Below are 16,345 nucleotides of genomic sequence, written 5' to 3'. Positions count from 1 at the left end.
TTGCCTGTAACTACCATCACTGCCATGGAGGTATACAAGCTTAGCTTGACCTTTAATTCCCACCTGGAATCAGCAAGGGCTTCAGGAAAGGTTTGCTTCATATTGTTAAGTTACTATTTTCTGGGTTTAGTGATGTTGCCATTTAGAATCTTATTATATTATTAGCTTATTATTTCATTTAGTGAGGTCTTGCATATCCTTTTTATGATCATAAGTACCGCGAGAAAATTTACCAGGGGGAGGAGTGCTACCATGAGCTTTTTTTTACCAAGATTTAAATGGTAATGTTTCTTTTTTATACATTTTTAATGTCTTCCTGTTTTCTATGGGGCATTGCCCCCTGGCCAGTGGCGGTTCCGGTCTCTCTTGCGCCAGGGGCAAAATTTTCATTAGCGCCCCCCTTCTGTCTCCCACAAATTTTTCAGGCCAAATTTTAACAAAATTTTCAGTTATTGTTATTAATTAAATTTATTTCAATTTACGAATAAAATAATAATTTATGTTTAGTTTATTATGTAAATTATGTGATTTATTTAACTATTGTTAATTAGTGGGATTTAATTACTTTAATTTTCATTATTTAATGTTTAACTTATTTTTATTTTACTAATTAATTATATTTTATTAGTTATTTTCATTTAGTAACTGCACCGTCTACTTTACTTTAATAAAAATAAATTTTCAAAAATTTACAAAATGATTATAACCGTTAGACTATTTATTTAAAATTTTTCGCCCCTAAAACTTCTGCACCTGGGACAAGTGGCCCCTCTGTCCCTCTCCTAAAACCGCCTCTGTCCCTGGTTCTTCTGCTGGCGTCCATGCAGCTCGTGATATACCCTGTAAAACCACTGTTTCACCCTTCTACTTGTTGCAACTGCTATACGCTCAACTTGGCCTCGAGTCCCCTGAGTCTTATTTAGTTTTAAATACTCCTCATTCCATGCTAAAAGTTTGTGTTTATCCCGTCCAAAAGGTATTACTAACTTGTTCATTATGGTAGTTAATGATACTGTCCTTATTATTTAATCCAGTATTTTTTTTTGTCAAGCTGTGATTCCCCTTTTATATGCAAAGCTTGTTATGCAAAAATATCGAGTTTTTGCTTTTTGAGTCTCAACCTAGTTTTTTTTCTTATAATTAGCGCTATTCCCTTCGTTCAAGTCATGGAATTAAATAGTTCATAGCAACTCCACTGTCAAGTCTGGAAAATTTAGTGCAATAGTGGGCGTGAATTTATGCACATATTGAATAAATTAGCAATGTTAACAGTGTTGCCAATTCTTTTGTTATCTGGTAAATTTTACAATTGAGATAGCAATAAATTCTGTTCTAAGGAATTCCTTTTTCTATTAATGCTGGAGTGAAGTCAAAAGAATCTGTTATTTCATTTGTAACATTCAAATGGAAAAAAAAAACAGTTTCGGTTGAAACTGTGACAGAATACTTTGACACTTGTTTATAATATGTATCAGATCAGATTAAGTTTTTTTTTTTTTTTTACTTCGGACCCATATTTGGTCTATTCATAGCCAAAAATCACGAGTTTCTTAGATTTTTCTTTTATTTATTTCAAATTTTTTATGTTAGTACCAGATTTTTGCCAGTGTTGCCAAGTTGAACCGTAAAGATAATCAGCTAAACTAATCAGTTAAATTTGAGGCGGCTTTTCAAACAGTTCGATGTAGCGAACTGTAAATAAGGAACGATGCGGGTCAATAGTAACTCAAAGAAACTGAGTCTTTATAAAAATTAAATAAAAAAAACAAGTTTTTTAAACTGAAAGTAAGGAGCGACATTAAAACTTAAAACGAACAGAAATTATTCCGTATATGAAAGGGACTGTCCCCTCCTCAACGCCTCGCTCTTTACGCTAAAGTTTTTTATTGTTTTAAAAAATAAAGTTCTGAGACAGAGTCAAACTTTAGCGTAAAGAGCGAGGCGTTGAGGAGGGGACAGCCCCTTTCATATACGGCATAATTTCTGTTCGTTTTAAGTTTTAATGTCGCTCCTTACTTTCAGTTTAAAAAACGTGTTTTTTTTATTTAATTTCTGATCGTTTTTTAGTTAATGCAGCTTTTATTTGCATAAAAATTTTACTTTTCTTTTGCTAAATGGATGTCTTTACAAATTAACTTACGTAACTAACTTCTATATTCGTATATTTTTCTTCTGGCAAAAAATACAAAGTTGCAGATTTTTGCAGATATGAGCTTCAAACATATGTAGTAGGGTTTTCTGATACGCTGAACCTAACGGTGCGATTTTCATTAAAATTCTGTCACTTGTAGGGTATGTTTCCCCCCCCTCTTTAAAAAATCAAGTAAATTTTCTCAGGCTCGTAACCTTTGATGAGTAATACTAAACTTAATAAAATTTATATATTTAGAATCAGCATTATAAACACATTCTTTCGATACATTTATTGACATCAAAATTCCGTTTTTAAAAGTTTCGATTACTCTAGAGCCGTATTTCTTGTTTTTTTATTGTTTTTTTTTATTACGTATATGAGGGGGTTCTGCCATTAGTCAATACCACACTCATTACGTTAGAAGCAAAAAACAAATTTGATTCACAAACCCCTGATTCATAAAGGCCGTTTAATTAGAATATATAGCTATTTTAAAAGAACTAAAAAAAACTGTAGCTTAAAGAGGGAGGTATTGACTTGGGGGAGAACCCCCTCACATACGTTATAATTTCTGTTCGTTTTAAGTTCTAATATTCCTTCTTACATTTCAGTTGAAAAAACTTGTTTTTTTTTATATTTAATTTCTGATCGTTTTTTAAATTATTCTTGGAAATCCGGCGCCCCCTTCATAGAAACGTCCCTTACCCCAAAGAAACATCCTCCACGGAAATATTCTCCAGAGTAACCCCTTCCTCTAGCCCCGCCCCCCTCCAGAAAAAATCCTTCCTGAAAATGGTTGTATACTTCCCAATAACCAATAAATAATGCTGGCAAGTCCGGAGCCCCCTTCATGGCACTTTCCCTTCCCCCATGAAAACTTCCTTCATTAACAGATCCTCCAACATAACCACCGACCCACCCTTCCCACCCACAACGAGAAAAAAACCTCCTGAAAACTTCTGTATACTTCCCAATAACCAATACTATATGTTAACTTTGGGTAAAGTTCATAACTTTTAGCCCTCCCTCTGGGAACTTCGGGGATTAAGTCATCCTAAAAGACATATTTATCATATTTTCGACCATGCTGAACAAAATGGCTATCTCAAAATTTTGATCGGGTGACTTTGGGAAAAAAATAAGCCTGGGAGGGGCCTAGTTGCCCTCCATTTTTTGGTCACTTAAAATAAGGCACTAGAACTTTTAATTTCCGTTCCAATGAGCCCTCCCACGATATTCTAGGACCACTGGGTCGATACGATCACCCCTGGGAAAAAAAAAAATAAAAAAAATAAACACGCATCCGTGATCTTTCTTCTGGCAAAAAATGCAAAATTCCACATTTTTTTAAATAGGTGCTTGAAACCTTTACAGTAGGGTTCTCTGAGACGCTGAATATGATGGTGTAATTTTCATTGAGGTTCTATATCTTTTAGGGGGTCTTTCCCCCTTTTTTTGAAAATCAGCCAAATTTTCTCAGGCGCGTAACTTTTGATGGGTAGCACTAAACTTGATGAAAGCTATATATTTGAAATCAGCATTAAAATTTGATTCTTTTGATATATCTATTGGTATCAAAAACCCGTTTTCTAGAGTTTCGGTTACCATTGAGCCGGGTCGCTCCTTACTTACAGTTCGTTACCACGAACTGTTTGATAGATATATCAGAAGAATCGAATTTTGACGCTTATTGAAAGTATGTAAAATTCATGAAATTTAATTGTACCCATCAAAAGTTACGAGCCTGGGAAAATTTTCCCTGGGGGAATACCCTGCAAAACATCAAGTGATCTTAATAAAAATCACTTTATCAAATTCAGCATACCAGAGATGTGAAATTTTGCATTTTTTTGCCAGAAGAAAGATCACGTGTTTGTTTGTTTTTTCCCCCAGGGCTGATCCTATCGAACTACTGATCGTAGAAGATCGGGAGAAGGCTTATTTAATCGGAAATTAAAATTTCTAGGTGACCAAAAAAATTGGAGGTCACCTAGGCCCCCCACCCTCATATTTTCCCCAAAGTCACCCGGTCAAAATTTTGAGATAGCCATTTTGTTCAGCATAGTCGGAAAATCTAATAACTGTGTCTTTGAGGATGACAACCCCCCACAGTTCCTGGGGAGAGTGCTGCAAGTCATGAACTTTGCCCATTTTTTTTACATATAGTATTTGTTATTAGGAAGTATACAGACGTTTGGGGGGGATGTTTCTGGTGGTGGGGGGGGGGGGGTAGGTGGGAGGATATTTCCATGGAGGAATTTTTCATGGGGAAGGGAATTTTCCGTAGAGGAGGGGGGGCGGATTTCCCAGTATTATTTAAAAAAAGATCAGAAATTAAATTAAAAAAAAACAAGTTTTTTCAACTGAAAGTAAGAGCAACATTAAAACTTAAGACAAGCAGAAATATTACGTAAATGTGGGGAGTAGCCCCACTTGAAGTATTGACGAGGGGTCACCCCCTCGTCAATACCTCGCTCTTTACGCTAATTTTTTTTTAGTACTTTTTAAAGAGTCATTTATTCTAACTAAATGGTCTTAGTTATTTTGGAGTAAGTCTTGAAGAGTTGGGACAAAAATCGAATTTAAGCGTAAAGAGCGAGGTATTGACGAGGGGATGATTCCCCTAATAAACATAATAATTTCTGTTCGTTTTATGTTTTATTGTTGCTCCTTAATTTCAGCTGAAAAAACTTGTTTTTTTTTTTATTTAATGTCTTTAAGAATTGAAATTTTTTGCAAATTTTTACCAATGTTTCTTTTTAAAAAAATTTCTCCCGTTGCTACCGAAAATTGTATGAATTTAAATGGGGTCTTTTTCATTAAAAATTGAATTTCCAATTTTTTAAAATTTCTTATGATTTATATGGTTGTGTAATTTCCCACTTAGCCAGTTCAAACAATCAGGTTTCATTTCAATGTTCCTGGTACTTCAAATGAGCTTGATCCGATCATTAATGGAAGTACTCAGTACTAGTTTATGATTTAAAAATTATGGAACTTGGGACAAATAGTTTGTATTTTATGCTCTCCTGATATTTTATACATGTAATGGACTTTAAAAGAGTATTTATTGATAACCCTCACATATTTAGTAAGTTTGGTATTTAGTAATTTAGTTTTGGTAGCATACCTGGATTGAAGTAATGGATTGGATTGAAGTAAAAGAGCAAGTCAAGTTTCAATACACATTTTGCTCTAGGCCTTAGTACCCCTAGAGCTATTGATGACTCATAGGCGTTGACAGGCACACACGTGTTTTTTTTTAATGGGGAGGGGGGAGGGTGAGGAGTTTTAGATTTTCAGAAATCATACACATTAGGTGACGGGTGTCAAGCGTGGCAGAACAGTTCCAAGCGTTGCAGGATTGTGCCATGCATGGTGGAACTGTGGCATACGTTACCTCCAAGATGTACATGAAGTGACGGATAGTGGGTAACCCCTCGGGCTGGAGGGGGAATAATGAATAAAACACTTGATAATCTGAATAAGAAGTTGGCCTACCCAGAAAAACTCATGATCTAGGGAGAGTCCTGAGCAAAACCTCCTCCCCGTGCGTGCACTTCTGGGCGTTGACGAACCGTCTCGGCTCGTTCGGAAATAAAGCTCTAGCAGTGAGTACTTCCCGAGCTAACGAGATATCTCTCTTTTTGAGTTCGTGGTCATAAATTTGTAACGCATTTTTTGTTGGACGGCTTCGTAGTATGTATTTCGAAACTATACTAAACTATTCAGTGGATAACGCCTGAATATTTAATTCTTCCTCTACGAAACAATCGATTATTACTCACTCTCCTCAAAGTTGAACTTCCGTGGGCGTTGTATTCCATTAAAATGACATTAGAAACAACATGAAATGAAAAGCAGTTTTGTCTTACTCTTGGGGGAAAAAACGGGAATATACTGGTTATGGAAGTACGTCCAAGGCTTGGCGTACTTCTGAGAAGTCCTACGCTGTGTATTGAAACCTTCAGGTTTGTCAGTGAACACTTTGCCTTACTACATTATGCGAGCAAATTAATGCTTACTTTGTTATCGTAGAAACTTGGGAGGAGGCTCATTCGATTGGAAATTGAAAAGGTACTTGTTTAGTAGCCGGGAAACACGCGAGAAAGACCGCATATAGAATCTCAAAGATGCTATTGAAAAACAGGTTTCCGCTGCCTAGTGACAGAGGTATTGCTCACTCTGTAAAAAAAATATTTAAACTTTAGTTTTTGGGGGATTAAAGAGGCAAAAAAAGGTACGTGGGTTAGGTTACGTATTTAATATATGCTATGCTTTACCACCACCCCCACCCCTAATGTGCAAATATATAGCTCGAATTTGTTTCTAAACTATTATTTTTTATCCTATTTTGTTATATTTGATTACCATTAACTAAAATTCAATTCTCGCATGTTGCCCGGCTACTAAACAAGTGCCATTGAAAACTTTGATGCCCTTTCCAGGGCCAAAAATGATCAGGGGGCAACCAGACATCTCCCGTTCCCTTTTTGTTCCCATGCATCCTTTAGCCTCTTATGGCACCGGATAAAAATTTTGAGATGGCAATTTAATTCAAAATGGTAAAAAGGTCAATAATTTATCGAGCGGGCATGAACCATGCAGCCCTAAGGGCAAGGGCCTCACGTTGTAGAATCGGCCTTCTCTTGGCAAATGCATTCGGTAAAATTTTTGTTCTCCACATTCTTCTCCGTTTTCATTAGACATTGCAAATTGGTGTTCTCCAGTACGGTCCTCTAAAATTAAATTTAAATGACAATTTTTCATTTTTTGAGCTTGGTGCACCCTTAATTGTTGCTGACTTCATAAATTGGTTAGTGTGGGAGACTCCTAGACTTTCTTTATGTCTCTGGATTAAAACTCTAAGGCAAGCACTGGTGTATCCAGGGGCATCGATTCGCTTTGGCGCAGTTTAATTTTATTCAGTTTTTAAGTATATTCATGCGAATCTGTTGACTGTCAGGTGGTTGACCCCCCCCCTTCATGGATTGGGTGCAGTTTGTTTTTGATGACTTTTCTTACAACTGCATGCATCTGTCGAGCAAAGAAATAGGAACAGAAGAAAAGGGACACGAAAGTTCTAGGCAGCCCAATTCTTTTTACGTTAGCAAAAAGAAAATTACGTTATTACGTTAGTAAATGTTAAATATTCAGTCTTATGAATTTAGATCAGATAAATGACAACCTATGGACTTCGTGCTCTTTTCGAAGTAAGAAGTTTTGCATTTTGAATCAACGTTGCCAACGCTAGATAAAAGTAAACTGTACCAGTTTTCTGACTAAAATTGTACCGCGAGAGTCATTTGTATCCATCTGAATGACGGGCTAAATATTTGCCGTAACAAGAAGAAAGTTCTCGATAAACTATAGGCCCAACTTGGACAGATGTCCGATTCAGACAAGTAAAACCCAAATGTATCGAAAAATTGGTATTGTACCAAAAGCAGTGCAATTGTACCGCTTTGGCAACACTGTTTTGAATATCTAACATTTTTTTCACTGTTGTCATCCATTCTCTTTTATCACCCAAGAAATGCTTGAAATGAATTTGAATAGCCGGTATATGATGATGAACGACCCATCTATCTCACCCGTCTAGTTTTTGCTCAAAGCATTAATTATAACAAAATTCCAGAAAAGTTCCCTGTTTTAGATCTTGACATTCATCGGGATCTGAGGTTTTTTCAGGCTAGACCTACTGTCTTGATTGATTGCCTGCCTCGCTGTCTCAGAGTGACGTCTGTATTTGTCTAGACGGGAGATGATTACGCGTTATCTTGTGCAATGACGCCTTCCAATATCATGTATCACTTTCGTAAATCATATGCCATCTTCCCTACATTTCTTTACTTTGTATAATCCTGAGTTTAAAGTGTTAAAGGAATTCGGGTATTCGTCAAATAAAACCCTTGTTTGAAAAAAAAATTGCTAAATCATCTTTAGCTGGGAAGAACTATTTATATTTGATGTAGACTGATTTTTCTTGGTAAACGTTTTATGATTGTGGCTTAGGGGGAGGTGAGAGGCTAGAGGGTGGTTCCTTTAGTCTTTTTAAATAGAATGAAATTGACGGGGTGCTAACTCTCTGGCACCTGTTGTATCTTTGAAAGCCACGCTTGCCGCACAGTTCCGCCACGCTTGGCGCGTGCCACCTGATGCACATGATTTCTGATATAGCGTGACCCTTCGAGGAAAACACGGTATTTTATACATATAATAACTTGAACCGTAGGCCTTGCCCTTAGGAATATAGAGTACCCTGAATAAGCTCTTGGCTTTGCTGCCAAGAATTAGTAGAGAAAAGCAAAAAAAAAATGTTTATTTGCCCCAAACTATTTGCTACACGATCTTTAGCTAGGAAGTATCATTAATTTTGTATATTTAATGTAGATTGATTGTGTAAGTGAAGTATGAGCGTGACCAGGGGGGACTGACTTGAGCTGAGCAATTTCATATTTTAGTTGCAAAGTTGGGTACTTGCGTGTTATAGCGACCACACCAAAGAAGTGAAGGTTAATCCTAGTGAAATATACCAAAATATGATGGAACTGTAATATTTTAGTAACAAAATTGTGGAAAATACAATAACGAATTATGGAAAGCAGACAGCCCAGAACGTATTATATTAAATACCTGACCTAACCACCTCTATATATTAATTATATAATTAAAATATACCTGCATAGTTACCGTTTATCTCTCTAAGGCTAAGCTGATTATCTCCGAGTGGATGTAGAAAACTGGTTTCATTACAGATCAGGAACAAAGTATGGCCTTTATAACACGTAAGTAGCCAAGGTTGTATGAAAAATGAAGACAACTGTTGGGTCTAGAACAAGGACAGATTAAAAAAAAAGTAACAACAACGAAAAACATAGCGATTTTGCGTAGATCACCATTAAAATATAAAAACCTTTTAGCTTCTCCTGTTTTGTTCCAGAGATATTCAGATTTAATGAAACTTGCATCATTCGAAAGTGTGAATTTTGTTTTTCTTGATTAAACGGAGCAAAATATTTTTTAAAGTTCAGGACAGGGTAGTCCCTAAAAATTTCTATTATACCTGCTAACAAAACGCCAAAACTCAGCTAAAAAAATTTCATTTGATGAATTTTGCTGCTTTGGGAGTTCCCCGTGGTGCTTCCTGCTTTATTTGGAAACCTTGCTACCATTGTTTCTCTGTCTTTTAAATCAAATTTTGTAGTCCAACTGCAAATTCACAATAGCTTTCTATCATAACTAGTCCCCTGGGAGAATTAGCTTATAAACCCTTTGTATTTGAGACTGTCAGTCGACGTTGAGGCTCGCGACATAATTTTAAAGGTTTCGAATGCTCTTAACTCTGTTCGTCAAATCGATTTTCACGTTGCCGCTATCTTGGAATGATGTCTTAGAAATGAGCTCATTTTATAAGGATAGTCATATCTTAGGGATCAGGTCAATGCTCTTAGAAATTAAGCTATTTTATGTGCTCCAAGGTTATTCTTAAACTCTCTTTATGTCGAAATGAATGTAGAGCATTTTTGGCTTGAATTATTTCGAGACAAAATATGGTGTTTCAAAGTAAAACTGAGCAGTCTTGGCCAATAGAAGGCGATAGGTGACTATTTAATTAAGTGCTTCCTTGGCTGCATTGTGTTCACCACAAGCCACAATTCATCGACCGTATTGAAGGGGCGACAGTAGAAGAAAAAGTTGCAATGTCCTAGTTTATGTTTATTTTTATCTTAGTTCTCTATCTACTTTGCCTAGTTTGCTTCTTCAAGCAAACTAAGAACTTGAAACTGTTCAACGGCTGATGAAAATTCATGGTTTCCATGCCTTCATTGATGTCGCGGATAACATACACGGCGGATTAAGTAGCTGTGCCTGTGAACATGGTCGTATTTGGGGAAGGGGTTATCGGGTTTAACCCCCCCCCTCAAAAAAAAAAGAAATTGTCCACTTCGTAAAAAATTGCCTAAATTGCTTATAAATAAATTTTTGGGGCGTTTTTTTAAATTATTTTGTTGTAACCTCCCCCCTCCCCGAACAAAAATCCTGCATACGGCCTTGCATATGAATCTTCTTTGTGTCGTGGATGACGTGCAAAAACGGATAAACAAAAAAAAAATTCTTTAAAAATAAAAATTCCGTTCTGTTTTCATTTCTTTCGTTATTAATATCAGAAAACGAGAGAAATGAGCAAAAAAAAGTAGAACCGAACATAATCTAACCTTACTTTTCATTTTCGATATCAGTTGTTGGCAGATACCGGGGATGACGTCCAGTTTGCGAGTATCTTTGTCGAACCCGGCCAAACTGCCGCAAAAACGCTTGAAAAGTTGTAGCTTATATTCATATTTATTTTCTTATTTGTTGCTATTAGTTTTGCCTAGTTTGTTTCTAGTTTGTTTCTCACACAAACTTGAAGCCGGCCAGCGATAAACGAAGATTCATAGTTTCCACACCTGTATTTATGTCGTGGATAACATACACGACGGATCAAATAAAAATGTATGTTTGTTTAAAATAAAGAATTCCGATCCTTTTTCATTTCATTGGTTATTAATATCTGACTGGCGAGAGAAATGAGCAAAAAAAACTATAGAACCGAATATAATCTAACTTTGTTTTTCGTTTCCGATCTCAGTTGTTGGCAGATACCGTGGATGACGTCCAGCTTGCGAGTACCTTTGTCGGACCCGGCCAAATTGCCGGAATCCTTCCTGCTTAAAAATAAATTTGGCGTCTCTATAGAAGCTTATATCTCCTGCCAAAATTGATTTCATTTGTTGAACATCTACAGTTGGGTGTGTTACTGATTTATTTCTCCTGTTTTAGATACTGGTCACCAGGGGATCCTTGCTGGTTGAATTTACTTGCTTTGTTTTTGATAAGTCATCCTTAACTGGATATGTACTATGATTTGCAAATGAGTTTTTTGCAGCAGAGTCATGCTATGTTGCATTAAATAAAAGTTGATAATTGGTTTGAAGCACCTGGTTACTGCATATATACTATATTACAATCGATCATTCTTTAAAGTCGTGGATTTAATTTATTGGTCGTTGGTACTGCCAGTTAAGGCTTAGGTATAGGTGATTAAGCCATGCAATTGGCATAACAACGAAGAATGATAGTAATTAGAAATGTGAAATAATGTAACCTTCGCATCAGAGGTACTCAGGGAAGGGGGGCTCCTTTCCCCGAAATCTGGAATTTGCTTGAATATATGGCTTATATTGTAATATATTACTTGAATATACATGTTACCGTGGATGTCCGATCTGGTTAATGTCGACATTCACCGGTGAATGTCCGAAATTTCTTTTTCTCTGCTTGGATTCAATTAGCTTTGCGAGTCAGCTTTTTCAGTCTTATGCAAGCTATGATGGTAAAAGTTAAAGCTAGGTTAGATTATGTTAGTTTAGGTTAGGTTGGATTAGGTTAAATTTGGTTATAAATATCAGAAATGGGTTAAAAATCGAAGCTAACCTAACCAAGCCTAACCTAACCTGACATCATCAAACCTTGCATTAAACTGAAAAAGGTGAATAGCAGCTTTGACTAAATCCAAGGAGAAAAAAGGTATTTCGGACATTCACCTATGAATATCGACATTCACGAATGTCGGACTGTCACGGTAACGTATATACAGCATTAAGATTATCAAACAAAACTTGTCGTTTTTATCCCCTCTTGAAATTGGTTGGAACGGGGGTTCCCCCTAATGTGCAAATATATAGCCCAAATTTGTTTCTGAACTATTATATTATCATCTTTATTTCACATTTGTAAAAACGGAAGGCTCAGCAACGTTATCCAATGAAAGTCCAAGAATAATGCCAAATAATGATAAAAAATGCTGTCTATCTAGTGCAGTATTTTTTAATCAGGATTTTCCATTATGATATCTCTAGAGAGTGGTAGTTTCGCCACCTAACCTGGTATCTTAAATGATGGGGTCAAATGCCTCATTTTGATCAAGTCTGCTTTTTTAGAATTTATTTTGCAGTGTTTTCAATGGTACTATGCGCTAACACATTAGACATGATAAATTATTTTTACGAAGCAAGATACCTAAACCTGCACTACACGTGTCCCGACAGTTCGACAAGTTAACGGTTTTTGGTCCTCCCAAACAATCTAATGCGGATAAGATAGATGGCGTAAGTGAATTTTTATAGCCTAGAATGAGTCTCCTAAGTTGCAGAGAAACTATATTACTACCAACGACTCACTGCAGCTCCAAGATGCATGAGTCGAAGGGTGCAAGTGTGCACGCTCCTCCAACCAATTTACTAAAAGCTTCACCTTTAACCCCATTTTGTGTAGTTCCAGTTCTTTTCTTATGACCTCTTCCTACCCATCTTTGGACGACCTCTATTTTATTTGACCCTATATGGATGGTCAAAGGGCTCAATCTTTGGCTATATGTCATCCTTCATCCATAAAATTAGGCCTAATCTTCTTAACATTCCTTTCCTTAAACCCTCTGTCCTTCAACATCTCCCTCCCCTAAAAAAAGAACAGGAATATTCGGGAAAATATTTAAAAACTTGTATAAATTTGAAAATTTCGAGGGTTCAGGAAAGGGTGATAGGAGGGTGGCAGGAATTACCTCTCCTGCTTCGTGTGCCTACCCAATACGTATCAACTAGCTGACCCTTTTTATTATGTCTGTTTGTCAAAGCTCTTGACTGCCCTCTAACTGTGCTTATACTGAATGCTCATAATTAAATACCTCCTCCCACATTTAAAAAAAAAAGAAATGAACTATAACAACTGTATTTTTAAACTCTTTCTAAAAGAAAAATCTTTTAAAATTCCTTCTTTGTCACTTTTCTCGTTTATTTATTGATATAGTTTGTTCAGCTACTAAACGGTTTGTATCTGATTATATCTAGTCCTTCTTTCAGCGAAATTCGATCTCTTTAGGTTTTACATTCGATGCCATTTTTTTCAGGTTCAAAGGATTTTCGAACGATTGAAACACTTTTAGAGGATAGTGGATTGAAGTCAGAATCTCCTAGATGTGGGGCTGTTCTATCCATTGTTAGTAAATTGTGTGCAGAGCTTGAAGAAGCTAAAAAGAGGGTAAGTTAATAAGATAATCTATTTTTCTTCTTCTGGATGAGTCTTCTTGCCCATAATACCTGCATCAATTCTTCCCTGCCAAATCCAAACATATCTACTCTCTTTAAACAAACAACAATTGTTTATGTCCATATATATGTTTAGCTTAGACCATATTATGTATTGCCTATCTTATATCTTTGAACGAGGAACTGTTGATGTATTTATGTATAATTTTCACTTGAAAACGGCTACATATTTTATTTATATATTTTTTTTTTTGAAAATTGGGATCCTTGAATTTTCTGGCATGAAAAAACTATCCAGGTAGGTCACGAGTTTGAAAAAATTTGTTTAGGGCGTTAATTTTGGAAAAATAAAATCGTGTGAGTGACGTCATATTTATATACATTTTAAGACAGAAAATTGCGTGATCCCCCCCCCCCAGGAGTGGTCGTATCGTTTTTAGTATCTATGACGGTTGCAAAATTATGCAAGATTACAGATGACTGAACAGTTAAAGCAAAAGGCATGGAACAAGGAACAGAAAAAAATCACATTGAATTGCAAAGCAGAACATCGCACAACGACATCTGCTGTTAGAAGACAAAAAAAAATTAGAATTAGAATGAAGGACCGTGTTATTTTAGCGTGCTTTATTGGTTAGAAGAGTAACAAAGCAAAATTACAATAGAATGAAGGAACGCGTACCTGGAAATTGGAAAAGAGCAGTGCTTGAATGCTAATAACTTTTTCAAAGCTAATTTGAGCAAATTAGCCACATATAGGATTTGCCACCCCTAATTACATGTGGTAAGTGAAAATATAAAAAAAAATCGTAATTTTCCCCCACCAGATGACTTGTTATATTTTAATCAAAATCAGAAAGGCTTCTTCGTCATTTTTTACTGCTAAGTCGATTTGGCATCTGAATCACCCATATGTTAAGAACCACATATCCTGAAACAAATTGCGCTTTCTATGAATTTGGGAACCCCTTTGCTAGTTCTCCATTATTCAAAACACACTCAAGAAGTTTGCTTTGTTTGATCTGAGCAAACCAGTATTTTTCCCCCATTCGGTTATAATTAGCTTATTCTTTCGTGAAAAAAAATTATGATGTAGGTATATTTTAATTAGATATTTAATATATAGAGGTGGTTAGGTCAAGTATTTAATATAATGTCTTTTGGGTAGCCTGCTTTCCATAATTATCTGTTGTAGTTTCCATAATTTTGTTACTGAAGTATTATATTTTCATCATGTTTTGGTATATTTTGTTAGGATTAACCTAACTTCACTTCTTGGGAGTATTCTAGATAATGGACCAGTACTACCCTTTTCATTGATATGTTTCATCCAAGGCCTGGTCTCACCGTCAGTTTGCTTGCAACAATTATACCCAACTTTTTCCGACCACTCAGTGCCGCATACCCTTTTTTTATGTAAAGGTCGTTCGTTTTTATTTCAAAGCGGAAAACATGAAAAATAAGAATTAACCAAATCTATATTTAGCCACTAGAATCATTGCCTTAATAAAACGTTAGTTGGCGCCCTTTTAAACAGGGTAATAAAATTCAGTAATAATACATCTTTGACCGGGAATGACCGGGTAAAACATGGGTCTAGTCAATAAGGAGCCGTAGTATGCGATGGTATTGAATTAAAGCGGACTTCCTCTATAATTATCTCAAATACCCTTTGTTGATTTGAAAATGTAAATAAAATATATTGAAGCAATTTTATGAAATGATAGCAGGGAATAGGTTTGATAAAAATGATAAAAGATTTGTAATAGTAAATCTATGGATGGAAATATATTGGTAAAATACCTTGCAATATTTACTGATTTGAAAATATAAATGAAGTATAATTAAAAAATGACACGAAAAATAACTGCAATAAAAATGAACTGAAAGATTTAAATGAATAGTTAAAATATGAGTGTAGTCCATAAGGAGCCGAAATATATAGTGGCATCTACTTAAAGCGGACTTCCTGTACAAATTTCTCAAATACCTTTTGTAATATTTATTCATTTGAAAATAAGTATACTAGAGATTTTTCGTGAAATGATGATAAAAATATATTTACTAAAAATATAATAATGGATTTATAATGGTAAATCTATGGATGAAAATAAATACGTAAAATATGGGTCAAGTCCACGAGAAGCCGTAGGGCGGTATGATGTTTAATTAGTATCACAGTACACTATGGTGGAAAAGGAAATCTATGGATGATGTAATCTTTTGAGGGAAATTAAATGCTAGAATATGATTCCGGTCTATCAGGAGCTGTAGTACAGGGTATTCAATTATGGTGGGCTTCTTGTATAACTACTGCAAATACCCTTTGCAACATTTATTAATTTAAAGATATAAATAAAGTTAATGTATAATTGTAAGGTTATGAGAAAAAAAAAGTACAATAAAAATGGCATAAAATATTTATGATAATTAATCTGTGGATGGAAATGAGTACGGTGAAATACAGGTTTAGTCCGTAAGGAACCATAGTATACGTTCATAAGTTTTTTAATCCACATTCACAAACAAATAAATAAATTAAACAACACTTTCACGCTGGAGAAAACCTATGATGGTTTGCGATCGCGCCAAACTTCACGTAACTACTTACCTTTTAACTCAACTATTTACATAAACCTCAACTATTTAATTAAAACTATTATAAATAAACCAAAAATAGATAAACTATAACCTATATATATGAAAACAAATATTGATAAATAAATAAATAACTGAATTAAAAATAATAATAGATAAATAAAATATAAAAGAAAAGTAATAATAACAAATCCAATCTCCATCACTCATAATACTCAAATCCCTCTCCCCTCCCCTTCCAACCTTACCTTAGTCCCTACCCACCCATACCTTCCCAGCCCATCCTTATTTCTTCCTCCCTTACCCAACTTACCAGCCATAATAAAATTTAACAAATTCCCCCCAAAAAATGATCCTTAATTTTTTTTTTTTAATTGAGGTACGTGTTCCGCCACTCTAATGCTCAATGGTAGCTCATTCCATACTGATGGACCCAGGTCTTTCATTGAGAATGAAGACTTGTACCACGACGCAAATCAACAACTATATTATCACTGATATCTAGTTCCATAAGTATGTAGGT

The 16,345-nt window shown here is 35.4% G+C and overlaps 1 protein-coding gene across 1 annotated transcript in view; it reads left to right on the top strand.

The window, feature by feature from the left end:
* The window catches only part of LOC148950770 (ski oncogene-like), a 182,352-nt gene that overhangs the window by 128,901 nt on the left and 37,106 nt on the right, over positions 1-16,345 (top strand). The window contains exon 6 of the mRNA XM_089090443.1: positions 13,086-13,216. Coding sequence (XP_088946569.1) covers positions 13,086-13,216 — 131 coding nt within the window. The remainder of the gene's footprint in view (positions 1-13,085; positions 13,217-16,345) is intronic.

The sequence above is a fragment of the Artemia sp. Qi Xiang Cuo genome, chromosome 6 (genome assembly GCF_049724085.1).
Source record: "Artemia sp. Qi Xiang Cuo chromosome 6, ASM4972408v1, whole genome shotgun sequence".
Lineage (NCBI taxonomy): Eukaryota > Metazoa > Arthropoda > Branchiopoda > Anostraca > Artemiidae > Artemia > Artemia sp. Qi Xiang Cuo.
The sequence above is the reverse complement of the archived record's forward strand: the minus strand, read 5'-3'. Positions and strand labels throughout refer to the sequence as shown.